This window comes from Mustela nigripes, chromosome 1 (assembly GCF_022355385.1).
Source record: "Mustela nigripes isolate SB6536 chromosome 1, MUSNIG.SB6536, whole genome shotgun sequence".
In the NCBI taxonomy this organism is placed as follows: Eukaryota; Metazoa; Chordata; class Mammalia; order Carnivora; family Mustelidae; genus Mustela; species Mustela nigripes.
Genome location: NC_081557.1, coordinates 46398344 through 46416745, shown reverse-complemented (window position 1 = coordinate 46416745; position 18402 = coordinate 46398344). Strand labels below are relative to the sequence as shown.

The 18402-nt window shown below is 38.1% G+C and overlaps 2 protein-coding genes across 2 annotated transcripts; one reads left to right on the top strand and one right to left on the bottom strand.

Annotated features, from left to right (window-relative positions):
* Positions 1 to 12171: 12171 nt before the first annotated feature.
* LOC132011576 (olfactory receptor 51G2-like) lies at positions 12172 to 13104 on the top strand. The gene has a single exon (XM_059390379.1). It carries the CDS (start codon positions 12172 to 12174, stop codon positions 13102 to 13104), a length of 933 nt encoding a protein of 310 aa, XP_059246362.1.
* A 4741-nt stretch (positions 13105 to 17845) lies between these two features.
* Positions 17846 to 18394, bottom strand: LOC132011571 (olfactory receptor 51L1-like; the record flags this gene model as incomplete). Its single annotated transcript, XM_059390365.1, has 1 exon — positions 17846 to 18394. A coding segment is annotated over one exon (549 nt), but the record flags the coding sequence as incomplete, so codon positions are not given.
* Positions 18395 to 18402: the final 8 nt, after the last annotated feature.

Here is an 18402-nt window from a genome sequence, read left to right as displayed (position 1 = left end):
CTCCCCCCAGCAACCTTCAGTTTGTTTTGTGAGATTAAGAGTCACTTATGGATTGGGAGGGAGACAGGAAACAATTTTTAAAGCAGGCAATAATCCTCATGCCTCAGTTAATGTCTCAGTCCTCCTCCAACCTCCCATTCAACAGGGTCAGAATTCAGAGTTTTGCAGGCTGTGGGGTCTAGCAGAGAGCTGAGGTGTGCATGCTCACAGGTCCTGCTGTTAACTCTGAGGACAGTTTACAGACCAGATACACAAGGACAATGATTGTGGCACATGGTAACCTTAGAGAGACAGAAATCACAGCAACTGAAACCTGCTGATGATATAGGAAAGAGAGAGCTTATAAAAGTGAGAACTGCAGGTTCGATTACTGTTCCAAAGATGACCCAAAGGGTGATTGAGCAGAAAACTCCAACTCTGTTGAGAAATATATAGAAGATGCAGAACTTCTCAGAGCCATGGTCTCAACACCCACTTCAGGTATAGTCAGAGAAAAAGGATTAAAAAGAATTAAAAGGATTACTACTTCTGCAGCCTGGAGGATGGCGTGGGAGAAGAGATAAACATCATTCAATTTTGGAGTTGGGAAGCAGTAAGCATAGGCTGATCTTTCTCATTTAAAATGAATAAGAAAAAAAGACAAAAAAGGAAATCCATAAACAATGAATTTTGGAACACTGAAAAAAAATTTAATTTAAAAAAAAGGAAATCCCAAATTACTTGTTAATGGAATTGGGAATTGGCCTAATAAATAGTTTATTTCAATGTGTTGTTGGTTTTTTTTTTTTGCATAGTCACTTTATCTCAGCAAATAAAACAGTTTAGAAATGAGATAGTAGTATGTAAAGGACAAGTAAAGCACACCCATCATTGTGCAATTAAATTTGCTTTTCAGATTGGCTTTTCAATGAAAGAGAAAATCAAGTTCAAAACAACACGTCCTTGTAAAATTGTAAAGTATGAGAACATTGTCATCTGCATGGCATAATGCTAATTGTGCATTTGCAGTAAATTCATAGAGTTCGTTGGCTTTATTATATGAATGTTAAAAGAAAAATAAATAAACATTGAATTAAGAATTTTAAAATAACACCAACAATAACCTCTAGAAAAATAGGAGCAAGGCAATAATGAAAATAAAAAGAAAGGGTGATCTGGCAGAACAGTAAAATATTACAAGTATATGATTTAAAAGAGAGGAAAATCTGATAAGAGTCTTCCAAATTTAAGAAAAGCTACAGAGAAAAATTAAGCAAATTTAAAAACACTGAACAGCAATTGAAATATTGAGTGTGAAATTCCACATACATTTCACTCTAGGGAATTATGTGGCCCATGGAGAAGACCCATTACCAAAAGAATATTCTTCTGTACAAATTTTCTTTCCATAGGCATCAACCATTGTAATCACCGTTTTTTAATGTTTACTTTCTTCTGGAGATTTAGTGACTGGGTCCTGAATGAACAATTCAGAGCCCTTTGAGTATTCTGCCGTAAGGAGTAAGAACATGAAGGAGGGGGGCAGCCTGGATCCTGTTTGGGACATTGTCATATTGTCTATTTCTCCGGAAACCAAGTGGCACAATATCTCTTGGAATTATTTTCTCTGGGTCCCCGTGAAGCTACAGGAACTGGTTTTTCTTCGGTAAGTCTCAAAGCTCCTGCTTATCTCTTCAGCAAACAGGACAAATGCAGTTAGCCTTCCTGGGCATGCAGAATTGGAAAAAGAGAATAAACTTACAACCCCTCTCTTTCCAAGTGCTTCCTTCTGTATCACAGCCTAGAACTCTTCACTCTCAGATCCTTGATTAGAAAACCTGGGTTGTCCTTGCATCTGGTGTACACCCGCTTCATCTTGGGATTTGACTAAATAGGAGGTCAAAGAGCTGCTACTTTTCGGTCCCTTGTTCTCACTGCCATTAGTTATCCGTGGAAAACCTCAGCTGGGTTGCTGCCATTCCTGGAGAAAAGATCAGATGGGAATAGTGTAAAGCTACTGGAGAGAAGGAAAATTGTGGTACAAGAAACATCATAGTCAAATCAAAATTGATAGGACTGATAGAATGAAAGAGAAAAGCATAATAAAAATGATTTTATGGCCTCTTGTTTATTTGATAAGGAAGTTCCTTCATAGAAGATACTAATCATCGTCCCATGATTTCCTCACTCTTACTGCCTGAGGGCTCATTTGAATCTTCCAATGCTATTCGGCTTTCATACCCCTTTCACCTTTATGAAGTCCTCTGGGCCTTATTCTCCATGGTATTAATGATGGAGATTTGAGTTTTTGTGTTATTTTGATATTACCAGTCCTGAATCATCCAAAGTTCCTGGCCTGTCTTTTTATAATCTTCAGCCTTTTCAGCTCACCTCAACTATATAATAGATCTGGAACCACTACCTCATAGGAGCCAGGAAAGTGGCCCAGGGGTGCATGCATTCTCTGTGGATCCCAACTTATGCTGGAACAGAATCTTGAACAGAGATAGCATCAAGTCCTCAGAGGTAATTTCCCAACATTTTTATTAAAGATTTGAGAAAAGGGAATAAAAAGAATAATTTCTTTAATGGAATTTGTCTCACTCTGAAACTATCTTCAGTAAAGGCATACTGGTTGGTCAAATATAGTTTACAGATGTGCTTCTTGCACTAAATTTTTCAAATTTATAATCACATTGGCTTTACATAATGATTTTTGCCTTGATTACACATACATAATTCCTAATAGCCTATGAGAAAAAAATATGCAGTAAAGACATTACTTTTAATGTTATGGTATTCATAATTATAATTTTAATGGTCACAAAATACATATTTAATTTCATGTTCCATTATTCACTTAACCATTTTCTAGTTCCTGGATATGTGTCTTGTTTTTATTGTTATACTGATTAGGGGAAAAAAATGTGAAGATCAGTTCCTTACTGAGGTGTGATAGGAATATAAAAGAAATAAAAAAGAAAGCTAAAATTACACACAACTACTGCTCTGAACACTACCCTGCAAAGAGGGTTTAAGTCCTATTGTTGAATATCTCTCTCTATATATATTTTTAAATTAAGCTCCACACCCAGCATAAACACCAATACAGTACTCAAAATCACAACTCTGAGATCAACCTGAATCGAGATCAAGAATCTGATGCTCCACCAACTGAGCCACCCAGGTGCCCCACGACAGTACTATTTTTGATAGATAAACCACACATGACATTTATTGAAAAAAATCATGAAATATATACAAGAATTCTGGAAGATGTAGTTCAAGGAAGATAATATATATAATTGTTTTGTTATCAATGTTGTGTTCATGTTTTTGGAGGAGGTCATTACGAGGATTTGGCCAGTGATCAACTCATCAGTTAGGTCCAGGCAATTGGGCTCCTCACTCACTCCACTGTTTTGGAATATACATTCCACTCACCATCCCTGCACTAGGACTTGTTCCAAGGATTCAGTCTTGAGAGAGCAGTGTGTTTCTGAGACCACCTGGATACTGTATATGACCAAAACCCATGAAGGCCTCTACATAAACTTGTAAGATTCCTTTGGACAGGTGAAGAGAGCTACTCATCTTGCGACCACCCAATAAAAGCCTCATGAGTACGCTCCCTTGCTTATTAAACCAGTCACCTATTTGTCTAGTGTAGCCTATCTCTTTCTATAGTTATACATTGCCATTTATGGTTAGTCCGGTTTGTGAACTAACAATTGATGAGCCAGCCAGGAGATAGAGGAAATGCGTTCTGGAGAAGAGGTGTTGGCAGGAGAATATGGAGTTGGCCATAAAACTTTGTGTGGAGAGGCATGGCCCATATACCACATACTTGTGTACAACACAGTAATATGGGACCCCAGAAACAACAGCTTGTTTAATACCTTTGTTTGAGAAACTACATGTATTGCACTGTGGCAAAAAAGGGAAGCACATGGTGGCCACTGTGGGGAGGCATCCCCTGTGGGCAAACTGGCAGCCACTAATGCCCAGTGAGAGGCTAAAACTTGAGCTAGAAAGTTGGAGAAATATCTTAGTTTAGAGAAGGACATACAGGTGTACACTACTCTGCAAGTTTTGGGTCTAAAGACAAAGGTGGGAGAACAGAGTAATAAGTTGAAGAATTTAGCATGTCATTTGGCAAAGAGAAGAAGGTTCAGGCTGCCATGGATTAAAGTTTGAGGTCTTGTATCACAATCCAATTTGGACAAATAAATGTGGCATCGGGGGAAAGTGAACAGAATAAAGGGGAGGATGTCATGAGAGTGAAAAAGACAATGTGCCCCACTCCATCCAACCCCTAATACAAGAAAATTTCTAATAGTAATTACCCTAGACTTCCAACAAATAAGTTGGACTTAAAAAGACTAACCCCACAGCTTGAAGAATGGGAAGCAAGAAGATGGATGATCACGAATAAGCCCTTGTGTGGTAGGGATATAAGGAAAGACATTTGGGTTCACCTGCAAGAATCTGCAGCAGTCCTTCCTGTGTTCCATTTCCCAGCTCATAAGGTGCTGACATTCCCTGGCCATCAGGAAACTGCTACACTAGCTTGGGTACACACTCTAGCAGCTGACCCTGCAGTAGATTCAGCATATGATTGCAAAGAAAAACTAGGCACTGTAGTGTCAGGTGGGAAGGCATTTTGCCAAGGATGACAGATTGCCCTGGGAATAGTGACTTGATTAATGCAGGAACAGTATAGTCTCTGTTTTCTGAGCAACACCCAAGGCAGCTGCCAAAGGAGTCTGGCCATCCACCAGAGCTCCCAACTGGTGAGGAATTAAGAAATTGATGATATTGGCCCCATTCCTCTGAGTTGATGTTCTAAATATGCCTTGGTTTCTGTAAACACATTGTCTGGTCTACCCCAAGCTTTCCCTGTCATGCTATAAACAGGGCTATCACCCTCAGGGAGTTTAAAAGCTGAGTGTTATTTCTAGACACCCTCACCAAATACACAATAATCAAGGGTCACATTTCAAAGGTCTTCATATGCAAGTCCAAGTGAAAGAACATGACATTGAATGGAGGTTCCATCCTCCCCTATAATCCACAAGCAACAGGACTGATAGGAAGAATGCAATATTAAAGCAGCTTATTAAATGATTAACAAGTAAAACCACCTTTGCTGGGTGGGCTAAAGTACTGTCCCAGGTTTTCATACATTTGAATAATCAAATAATCAACCAGTAGGGCCTATTGCCCCCTATGTGAGACTGGGGACGTCTGCCAGGACATTCAACATCATAAAGCTGTGCACATTGCAGGAGATAGCAACCATTCCACTACTCAGTGTGGATCAACGTGCTATGTTGCCAAGAGCATCAAGGTCAACACGCCTGGAAAAGGTGTTACCTACTAGAATTTGCCATGGGGACTCCCACCAGGGTAGGTGAGTTACTTCACAGCTTTGTGTGAGGGGGAACTACTCAGTCTCTACTTGGATCCTATTGTCCTGCTATGGGCCAGAACTATGGAAGCATCCTCTACCAGCAATGGAACACCCACCTCTGAGAGAAAGGAGAAGATAATGGAGGTCTTGGTCTGGCATATCATACCCCAAATCGTTCTCCCAGCAGGCAGTACTGTCTCCCCTAGCCCACATGCATGGTATGCACACCTGGCTAGGTTCCTAAAAGGGCTGACCTCCCTCTCTCAAGGCCAGGTGTGCATATTGTGTTTTTCAGTGGTACAATCATTTGGCCACTGTCTTTGTTCCCTCCTCTGACCTGGAGGACACTATATAGCACATATAGAAGCCTCCACTAAATTCACTTGACAAAATTAAATGATAGTCAGCAAAGCCTGTCTTTACTGAACACTAAAATTTTCTAATGGGAACAGCTGTCCTCTGAAGTAACATGGACTTGGATATTATTACTGCTCCCCTGTGAAATTACCCAAAGAGAATGTTGCATGTTCATATCTCATGAGTCTGCTAGTAAATCATCTTTATTAAATTACTTGAGGACACTGAGTTATCTGTCTCCCAGCCTAGGGAACTTAATACATCAGTGGTTTGGATCCTGGGGCCCTTGGAGAAAAAATATGTTACTTATTTTGAAAATTGTTATCTTAATCTGTGTTTTCTCTTGCATGAGTCTCTACTGTTGCTGGGACATGTGCTTCCAAAGCAGGCAGATAGCAGATGAACCCTCCCCCAACCCATACTACTGAAACTCCTGCTCACTGCTCAGGGCACATTGCAGAAGAGGGGGCATGGAAGAGCCCGTCATGAGGGATGGAGTGTTAAAGAGGTCATCAAAAGGTGGTGACTCCCAGATAACCCCACAGCTGGACCTCGGCAATTGACAGGCTCCTTACTGCAACTCCCCACCATGGCATGGACTTTCCATTCACCATTTCTACACAAAGAGCTATTCCAAGGACAAAACCTTGAGAGACTAAGATGTTAAGACCATCTGCATGATCTACATGATTGAATCCCCTTAAGGCTTCTTTATGATCTGTTAAGATTCTGAAGGACAGATGTGGAGATCTACTATATTCAGCATAAAAAAGCTTTATTTAAAATAAAGGGACTAGACACTACCTTTTTCTCTCTAATGCATACATATGATATTGAAAAAAATCAAAACTTCTGAGACTCAATCCTGCTGAGGGACAGGCTTCAGAGATAGTTGAGGAGGATTCACCTCTTTTGCCCCCGTCAACCCAATCCTGGATTCTCTCATTACTATGATGTTAAGAGTAAAGACTTAGAATCCAATTCCCAGTAGTGTCTTACCATGATACCACCGGGAGGCTATGTGCCTCCATGCCCTTGGGAGCCTTCAACGTTCAAAAACTTGCCTGTAGCTGAGCTTATTGGAAAAGCTATAAGACTGTGAGAGAACTGAAGGCCTCCTCAGGTGAGGTGGGTGCTCATCCTCATTCCCACAGAACCTGTGGTCAGGTAAGGCAATGCACAGCAGAACTCCTTTGTGTCCCACCTCAATGTTACTCATTACTCTTAAAGCTCATTTTTGTATGTGTCCTGTTTGTTCACTGCTTTAACTTAATGCCTATTCCATTAGGCACAGGAATCTGGGGTTGATCCTTGTTAGAGTCCTGAAGGCTCTCTTCCTTACCTTTTTCCAGTTCTACATGGGACACTAATGGGAGGCACACTTACATGCCAGACAGACAGGCTGACTTCAGGGGAGTCTGTGTTCACTGTACCTGGGTAATGTCAACCTTAAAAATAAAATGGCCAGTTGTTTTAGCAGCAAAATGATTTTATTTAGAATAGCAGAGAACTTACTAATTGGGACGAGCAAATGATGTCAAACCATAGGCAAGTCTGAGAAGACCAAGTGAAAGTAAGCTTTTATGGAGCAGAAAGAGATTTCGAGGTTGTGGCAGATTCCCACTGGCTGCAGGCAGTGGTTAATGTGTTGCTGCTAAAACAGGGAGGGATCGTCTTTCTTTTTCTTAAAAGCAGGAGAAGGAAGAAATCAGAGAGGGGGACAAACCACAAGAGATTCTTGACTCATGGAAACAAAGTGAGGGCTCTGGAAATGAGGATGGGTGGGGGATGGGGTGACTGGGTGATGGGTATTAAGGAGGGCACTTACTGGAAGGAACACTGGGTGTTATACACAACTAATTGATCATTGAACACTACATCTGAAACTAATGATGTACTATATGTTGGCTAATTGAATTTAAATTAAAAAAAGAGTAGCAGATAAAATTCCTATGAGAAAAGTGTCCTTCCCTGTCAAAACAATTTCCTCTCCTTGCTGATTATGCAAACACAGCATGTAGCAGGTACAGAAGAGCACCTCTCAGAGCCTCCCAACTCCACTGTAAATGTGGGTTCCTTTTCCTCATTGTCATAGTCCCAACAATTATCTAACGATGCTGTGTTTCATTCTAGACTTAATCATCCAGATGTCAAGAAACCACATGACTCTTTTTTTTTTGAATACACACATATTTTTATTATTAAACTGAAGAAGTACACATGTAAGACTTGCAAGTTTGAACTCTGGAAAAATAATGGCAGCACGTTAACCTCGTGCGAAACATAAGATGACATCCTTCTTAACCAATCTCATCTCTCCGATTTTAGTTAGTTTATTCACTGAAAACTTGTAAGACTACAACAATCTGTACTGGCATGAGTTTGGGGAACATGTGTGGGAAGGAATTTAGTTATACCCACAGTGTCTCTGATAGTTAAGGGCAAACATCAGCCCTCTGCCACTTTGGGATAGCACCAGGATCCATGTGATCCATGTTCCTCTGAAAAACTCCAGGACTGTAAGGTAGAAAAGTCATGTTTTGCTTTGTTTTGTTTTTTAAGATTTTTTAAAAAAATATTTTATTTACTTATTTGACAGACAGAGATCCCAAGTAGGCAGAGAAGCAGGCAGGGGTGGGGGGGAAGCAGGCTCCCTGCTAAGCAGAGAGTTAATGGAGATTGCCTCTCACATCTCTAAGCCAGGATCTCATGTGAAGATGATTATTTCACTTTTTCAATCAAATGTGATGTAAGATATCTTTTAAACATAGTTTCATTTGGCTGAGTTCATTAAGGTGATCATTCATTATATTTATTTGGAATTTGTTTCAAGACAGTATCCCCTCCTTTTGTCTTCTGTGTATGTGTATGATAACATATAATCCTGCACTGCCTTTAACTTTGATGTCCTGAGTACCACATTTACTATTTTACTATGTTTCATTTTCATAATGTGTGTACTGATGTTCATTCTGATTACTTATTTATTTAAGAATGGACCACTCTGAAAGGTACCACTTTTAGGCACTCATCTTCTTAGACATTTTTCTGCTCAAACAAGTTCATGTCCAATCAATCACTGCAGCATTTACTATCCATTTCCTATGTTTCCTCTCTCTTTTCTTGAGGATCAATAGTCAACACCCTTCATCTGCAGGAACACCTGTATTCCCGCCTTCTGTTATCACATAGGCACAGAGAGGAGGACACTGAAAATTATTCTTGCAGAGGCTTTCTTTTTCTGATTGAATATCATCAATGCTGTCATGTTGAGTATCATCATCCTCAACACTTTCACCATTGTAATTAACAATATCAATTCCTATTTATAATTAAAGTGAAAGTATCTTCAGCCCATCTCCACAGCATTTAAATATTTGAAGTATTGCAGTCTTTCTTAGTTAATATAATGTGAACAGTTCAGCCTCAACCTTACTCAACATTAATATATGTTTCTCTGTGGCTTTTTCCCTTTCCTTTCTTTTTGTTTTTCTTTTTCTGTTACTCTGACATGTGTGTGCCCGTGCAGTCAGGTAAACAACAGTCTCCTCTACCATAAACACAGATACAGTGAAAAAACAGGTTAGCATGTGAAAAAATCAAAGAAAAGATCTTGCCCATGCATTCTATAATTAGTAACCCAGTGTAATTAAAAACTAGCCCATATAATTCATTTGCTACTACCCACAGAATCAAATGTTAATTGCATAGCATTTCTTCTAAGTGATCTGCATTAAGATCCTACTTAGGATAGAAAAATACTGCAGATAATAGTACAAAAGAAAGATTGATTTATGCCTTATAAAGTGGTGGAAGAAAATAGCTACATAAGATTTATGGACTTTGGGAAACACCCATGGTTCTCATGGGAGATAGACATGATTTCTATAGGGAAACTTGCAGAAGAATTCAGATACTGGCTGGTAAACAGACACACACACACACACACACATGTGCAGAATTCATTAATTGTCTGCTCCTAGACATAATTTTAGGTATATTTCTTTTATGCTTATGGTCCTAAGTACTGACTTACTGTCTATGGTGGAAAACCAGGTATCTTTCTTTTATGGTGGAAAATCAGGTATGTTTCTTGTTCCTAACAGAAATTCCAGGAAAGGAGAGGTCTTAAAAGGTCATCCTTGTCCACAGATTTCATTTCCTCTACATATCTGTTTGTATAATGAGACTGAGGCCGGTGGAACACTCCTTCCTTTTGATCTTGGTTCACTGTACTCATTCTAAAGATGCAAATTTGCTGGGACTCACTAGGTTTACAAAATGAGCAATGGAGATGCTAGATGCAAGCAAGCAATGATCAGTAAGTAAGTCTCTAGGGAATGCCATGCCCTGAAGAACTCATGGGATCTTATTTATGAAATGTATGGTGCTCACCTCCTAATTGTTTCTGTAGCGAGCAACACAGACTCAGGTGACTTATTTGTTTTCTTTGATATAGCATAGAAACATGTGGCACTCTTCTCAGAAATATTCTTAATAACCAATATTTCTAAGAAGATCCTTCATACCAGACTAAGTTATATATTCTTAATATGTATCATCTCATCTACTTCTCACAGAACTAGTATGTTATAGACATTATTACAGTTACTATCCATAATGTGAAGGTACAAACCTTAGGCTCAAAGAGGTAAAATTATTTGCCCAAGGCCATACAACCACTGAAGCCAAGAAAAACCCTGTGTTTTCCTTTGTTTGTACTGAGATGGTCCATTTAGGAAATCAGTCATAGTATGGAAAAATTAATAGACTGTGTATTTTCTTGCCTCCACTGAATTCAGCTGTCTTGCAGTTTAATAGCTATTTCTTAAGAAAATCACTTTCCTTCTAAAAGCTTGATACTTCATCAGAAAAGTAAGAGTGAATAAGAATTTTTTTCATAGGGGTCTCATAAATTTTATGGAGATGATCTTTAAACTTGTTACAGTCCCAGACCTATGGTATTAGTCCTTTTCAGCAGAATTTAGATATTGTTATCCATATACAGCTTCCCAAACAGGGGAATAACCTTACTGAGAATTATAAAATTTTCTCATGCAATTAACTGACCACAGAGCAACTAGATTCATCTTTTAATAACATGAACATACCATTCACCCTCTCAAACACACACACACACACACACACACACACACACACACACTCTCATTCAAAATTAGCACTTACATTAATTTATTTAGGAATAATATGGATTTTTTTTAAGATTACTTACTTCTGTCTTGTTTCATAATGCTTCTCATATCAAGGCTTTATCTATATCCAAAACTTATTCTGCAAATTGTTATAAATTCCAGAACTTTTCATACTCTCCTTTGCTTCATGGTTTTTCTATATTTATGGAATTTTCCTATCTCACCACAGAACCCAACGTGGGCACTATTTCCCCACCTTTAGGACCACTTAAATATGACCTCTTATATTCCCTCCCAGGGAGCTTTCCCAACACAAGATACATGTAGCTGCATAGCATTGTAATCTGGTCCACTTTATATTTTGATTGCACAAGGCAGTATTTAGAATGGGCAGCTTTGTAGGTACATAATAATTTTTTAAATACTTATTTGTTAAAAAAATATATAAATTAACCAAATAGATCCTCTTGGCAAGAGTCTTTAGAAGATCATTTACTTAACTTCACATCACTTAAATATTTTAAAATAAAAAAAAAAAACTTAGTTCAGAGATCAGAAGCAACTTAGTCACTATCCAATAGTTAGTGTCAGATGAGGAACAGAAGAATACGGACTTCTTGGACTCCAGTCTTGTTCTTTGGTCCACACTTTCAAAATGAAGTTGAGAGAGAATAAAGGTACAGGAATAATGGAGTCAGCATCATCTCCTAACAGGGCCCTGAGCTTATGTACTGATAGAGATTCTAATGTAATCAGGGATCTGAGATTGTTCTCTTTGCAAAGATAGGAACTCTGTATGGATGACATCCACACTTCCCTACTTTCAGCACTTGATTCCCTTAGTGGACTGAAGAGGGGACACAAGCATAAGAAAAGTGGAGAGTTTTTCCAATTTGCTCCTATTTGTTTAAACTTTAATCCTGAAACAAGTTTCAGGTTGCTCTCTGCTAGAAACCATACCACACTTTATATTAGAAATGTTAGAAAAAATTAGAGACTATGTTTTTACACAATATTTCATGTCTTATTATTTGGGGAAAATACATACTGATACAAGTTTCTTATTACGAGCTCTTGTCTGAAAGTTTACTAGTGCCTGCATGTTTCTCTTTGATTACAGCTTTGAATAGGTGGTGAACGGAATTTATATAGTCAACGGCATATCCACAGAATGTCAGCTTTGTGACATAAGGCTCATGTTGATGGTGTGCTAATCCTGACTGGTTTACTCCAGACACAAAGACTATCGATTACTCCAAACGACACGTCATGGTCTTTTTCAATAGTAGTACCTACAGACCCTTTCTGCTGAGTGGTTTCCCTGGTGTGGAAGACTCACATCCAGTGATTTCCATCTTGTTTTGTGCCCTCTACCTGATTGCCCTAATGGGGAACATCACCATCTTGGTGGTTATTCGGGTAGAACAGTCACTTCATGCACCCATGTACCTTTTTCTCTCCATGTTGGCTGCTACAGACCTGGGACTCTGTGCTGCCACCCTGCCCACACTACTCAAGCTTTTCTGGCTTAATGTTCGTGAAATAGACTTTGATGCCTGCCTCATCCAGATGTTCTTCATTCATGTGTTTTCCCTAATGGAGTCAGGCATCCTCCTCACCATGGCTTTTGACCGCTATGTGGCCATCTCCAACCCACTGAGGTACACTACTATTTTGACTGATTCCACCATAGCCAAGATAGGTGTAGGGCTTCTGCTACGGGCTGTGGTTGTCATCTTTCCAGGACCCTTTCTCATTAAGCGACTCAGGTTTTGTAAGGCTAATGTGCTCTCCCACTCCTACTGCCTGCATCCGGATATCATTAAGCTCTCCTGTTCTGACCACCGAATAAATAGCATCTATGGCCTCATCATCATTCTCATCACCTTTGGAGTAGACTCTGTACTCATTCTCCTCTCTTATGTGAAGATTCTGATCACTGTGCTAAGCATTGCCTCCCAGGAAGAACAATTCAAGGCCCTTAACACTTGTGTCTCCCACATTTGTGCTGTGCTGCTGGTCTATGTCCCTATGATGGGGGTATCCATTATCCATCGCTTTGGGAAACATGTTCCACCCCTGGTGCACATTATTATGGGTTATGTATACCTGCTGATTCCTCCTGTTCTCAACCCTGTTGTATACTGTGTTAAAACCCAGGAGATACGCACCCGTATTCTGGGTAATCTCTTAAGATTATAGCAGAGAGTGCTTTAGGGTCACATATATTTCTAGAATAATCCTTATGAAATCAGCTTCTAACTTGAGCAGAGGAAACATATATCTTGGATAAATATTCTTATGTTCACAATCCCCATGGACATATTTATCTTTCAGTCTTCTGGAAGTTTTTTAATGTACTAACAGTATCTTTTGGCTTTTCATTTCCCCCAAGTAACTCAGTGCAGATAGATGAAAAATAATCATATAAATAAAAGGTGAGTTCTCAGTCATCTATGTTGTCAGAGATCCCCAATATCCATGGAAAGCAGCAGATTAGTTGGAAGATGTAGAGTGCAAATCATAAGGCATCCAGTAGAGGCCATGTTTTCATCTGACCCCATGCATTCTGCAATGTAACTTCTGATGATATCTTCCATGAATGTCTCTTCCATGACTTTTTCCAAGATACCTTTGAAATTATATAACTTTCTCAGCTTTCACTTGTGAAAGTTTTATATTTAGATATTACTTTACAATGTATTATCCTACTTTACCATGCACTGACTCAACCACTTTGACATCTAATGATAGGCACACATATAAAGCCTAGAAATCTAGGCCAGAAGTTAAAGAACAGACTGAAAATCTGAAATGAATTTTTGTCATTGCATGCTAGGTACTACCTCTTATCTCATATTTTTATTTGCTAATTAGCATTCTCCTGATTCATGAAATTATGTAACTAAACTTAAGTAAAAATAGGCTATTCACTCAGTATCAATTGGGGAGTGTGCTGCTGAGAAGTTTTTCACAGGGAAGATACATTTATTTGAACAGTACTCACTTTAAATAGTTTTTACCTTCAAAGAGTAAAAACCTTAAACCTTAAACCTTGCCGTTAAAATAACGGCAAGAACGAGAAATAACTCCCTCAGGTGAGTTGCATTTGCAGCATATTCTGGCAAGAATAAGAAGGAGATCCTCATGAGCCAGTACTATAACTTCCCACAGGCTACAGGGGCTTATATATTTCTCATCTCATGAGAAATGCTGATACCTTAATGAGAAATTGCTGATTTCTATAACTTTCCTGTATTTACTGAGGAAAAAAACCAACAAATAGATTTGTACAACATTATACTTACAAAGATTTCTGGATATGACAGGAAATTCATGGTAATTTTAAATGGCTGTAAGGTAAAGTAAGGTCTTGTAAATTTAACTCATTGTCTCACGTGTGCCTGTAAACAATCTAATGCTAACCCCATACATTCTATCTAGACACTCTGGAAAGCCAATGGAGATTTTCTGCCATGGTTATTTTTATTTGTCATTTGTCATTTTCATCTTTTTTATCATTCCAGAACTTTTTATTTTTTGAACTCAATGTCCTTATCTTACCCTGGAAACGCTTTTCTTTTTTTTTTTTTTTTTTTTTTTTTTTTACTGTAGAATATGTATCTCTTTCATTAACATGTATCGTTCACTGAGTAACCATACCAATAAGAATCCCAGCATTAATGTGATTTACAAAATATATATTAAAAGAATCAAGAAATAAATATATAGTCCCAAATTATTTGTGACATAATCTACAAATTAGACAAAAAAATCAATGTCATATCTAAACAAGGAATAAATTACATAATCTTAAGGACCATAGGGAAAAGCAGTTGCATTGCTGATTTATCTCTTGGAACTACAGGATATTTGTGATTAGACATGACTCTGTGAGATCAACAGCAAAGGTGAGGCTGAGACCTATATTTGGCACATAGGAACATTCTAAATGAATATCATATTGTTGAACCCTGCCTGGAATGTTTCTTGGTGGAAAATGCAGCATAGTTTTATATTATCTAGTGTTTTCTGACTGATACTTAATAATTTCCCAAATTTGGTGGATGAGGTATTCATGGGTTTTAATAGAAGGATTTCATGATAATTTCAGATTGATGAATTAAAATAGGTAACTTACTAGGGTTCCTGAGTGTCTCAGTGAGTTAAGGATGGGACTCTTGCTTATGGCTTAAGTCATAATCTCAGGATTATAAGATCCAGTCTTGCCTCCACTCCATGCTTAGCATGGAGTCTGCTTGAAATTCTCTCCCTTCCCTCTGTCCCATACCCCCTCATACACATATTCTCTCACTCTCAAATAAATACATAAAAAAGAATAAATAAAGTCTTTAAAACATAAAATTAATAAAATGGGTGATTTATTAAAACATTTTGAATTAAGAGGGTATGTGACTTCAGATTCAAGGAGTACTTAAAGGTACAAATATAATTAACCTGAAAATAAAAATATATATGAAGATAAACTGCACTGTTTTATATCTATAACCACTGAAAAGCATCATAATTATTTGTCTTCATGAAAGGAATAATCTCATCTTACTTGTATTCTCTAACCACTGCAATAAATTGTCACTTGTCTGACTCATCAACATTTAATAAGTCAATTGTTATTTTTCCCTCAAGTAAACTTATAAAGTAGACTCCTCTTAATTACTAATGTGTATATTTCTTTGGTCTGTTCATGTATAATTGACACTAAAAATCATGGCTAGTAATGACAGTTTTATATACTCTGTTCCTAATTAAGGTGGTTTATCCATACACATGAACAATTATCACTTGACCATTAGAAGCTGTGTCTTGGGATTGGGATCATATATAGTAACAGAAATGATCAAAGGAAAGAACATTATTGGAGTTTCCCATGAACTTTAGTTGAAACATGAAAAAATGCTTAACATCATTAGCCATCAGGGAAATGCAAAACAAAACCACATTGAAATACCACTTTACACCAGTTAGAATGGCAAAAATTGACAAGACAAGAAACAATAAATTTTGGAGAGGATGTGGAGAAAGGGGAACACTCTCACACTGTTGGTGGGAATGCAAGTTGGTATAGCCACTTTGGAAAATGGTGTGGAGATTCCTTAAAAAAAAAAAAAAGAATAGAGCTACTCTGTGACCAAGTAATTATCCAAATGACCAATTATCCAAATATCCAGCAATTGCCCTACTGTATATTTACCCCAAAGATACAGATGTAATGAAAAAAGGGCCACATGGCACCCCAATGTTCATAGCAGCAATGTCCACAATAGTCAAAGTACAGAAGAAGCTGAGATGCCCTTCAACAGACAAATGGATAAAGATGTGGTCCATATATATAATGGAATATTATTCAAACATTAAAAAGGATAAATACCCAACTTTTGTACAGCATGGATGGAACTGGAGGGTATTATGCTAAGTGAAACAAGTCAAGCAGAGAAAGACAATTATCATATGGTTTCACTTATTTGTGGAACATAAGGAATAGCATGGAGGACATTGGGAGAAAGAAGGAAAAAATGAAGGGGGATGAAATCAGAGCGGGGAGAAGAACCAAGAGAGACTATGGACCATGGGAAACAAACTGAGGGTTTCAGAGGGGAGAAGGTGGGAGAATGGGTTAGTCAAGTGGTGGGCATTAAGGAGGACATGTATTGCTTGGAGCACTTGGTGTTATATGTAAACAAGGAATCATGAAACCCTACATCAAAAACGATGTACTGTATGGTGACTAACATAACATAATAATAATTAAAAAAAGAAACTTAGGTAAACCAATAGCATCTCCTTCTCTTATTCTTCTCTATAAATTGCAAAAAGAAATTGGGAATCTGTGCTAAATCATTGTGGGAATAACAAATCGATTGCAGTGCCTGCTCAGGCGGGTCACTTGATAAAGGGAAATAGATCTATGGAAATAAAAGTCTTAAGGATTCCAAATAAAGCCAAAGATATTTATTCCACCATGGAAGACTAAGGAAAGCCAGCACTAGGAATACCTGTTTGAGTTTTTTTTTAATTTCTTTTCAGTGTTCCAGAATTCATCATTTATGCATCACACCCAGTGCTCCATGCAATACGTGTCCTTAGTAATACCCACCACCAGGATCACCCTACCTTCCACCCCGCTCTCCTCCAAAACCCTCAGTTTGTTTCTCAGAGTCCACAGTCTCTCATGGTTCATCTCCCCCTCCAATTTCTCTCAACTCCCTTCTCCTTGAATTTTATCTTTCAAAAACTAGTTATAAAAATTTCATTACCTGTCTTTGTTGCTGTACTCACTAGCCCTGGCCCTTTCTATTGCTAAGGAAACTAAATATAATATGATGACTAGCACAATATAAAAATTAATAAAAAAGAAACAAAATAACCTCATAAAGGGCAGAATATGTGTATAAACTTTTAAAAGATGATGCTGATGCTCTATGAAGAATGATAAGTTCTGCTTCAAGTCCTAATATGCTCTTATGTCAAGATAAGATTTTTTCCATTGTTAAGAAAGAAAGAAAAAGTAGATATACAAAGACACTGATAAAACAAGAAAGGTAATATTAAATTCTCTGACAACACAGAGTATCAGGAAACAAAGATACATGGGTTTAATATATTTCATGAAAATTAATAGATAAATGCTCATCTTGCAAGTGGTTGGGATTAAAAATTGAAGGGAATAGGTGGAAATGATTTCTAACACACTCTGCTCCAAAATATTCATATTTAAAGGGAATTTGTAAAGAACACATTAAGTCAAGCTGTATGGTCTAGTAGACATGAACTGCCTCCTTTAGGACCTTCTCGTGATGCTCTGTTGCCTTTATTTCTGCTATTTACTCTTTTATTGGCAACTATGATGCTAACATACCTAGAATACAAAAATCAGTATGTGTTTAAGTCATTTTGTTGATGTTATTATTGTTTTGGGACATGTCTACATCACAGTAGAACTGACTTTTGTGGGGAAAAGTATATGGAGGACTCCTTGGCGGATCTGTTTGGTCTTCACACTATAGATGATTGGATTGAGCACAGGTGGGACCAATAAGTAGATATGAGCCATGAAGATATGGATAAGTGGGGAAGAGTGTTTGGCAAAACGATGGACGATAGAGAGCCCAATCATAGGCACATATAAGATGAGTACAGCACAGATGTGGGATGCACATGTGTTAAGAGCCTTAAGCCTCCCCTCACGTGATGCAATTCTTAATATTGACTGAAGAATGTACATATAAGACACAAAAATACCCAGAGAGTCCATGCCCCACAGCACAGTGATCAAAACCAATCCATATATAACATTAAACTTGGTGTCAGCACAGGCAAGGCGAATCATGTCCTGGTGTAGACAATAGGAATGAGAAAGGGTGTGGGAGTGGCAGAAAGGAAAGAAGGCCAGCCGGGCCAGAAGTGGAATCATGGCAAAGGCACTCCTAAGCAGAGCTGCAATTCCAATTTTAGCAATAAGTCTTGGTGTGAGAATGGTAG

Coding starts and splice junctions, on each gene's coding strand:
- LOC132011576 (XM_059390379.1), top strand. CDS start 12,172: ATGGTCTTTTTCAATAGTAGTACCTACAGACCCTTTCTGCTGAGTGGT.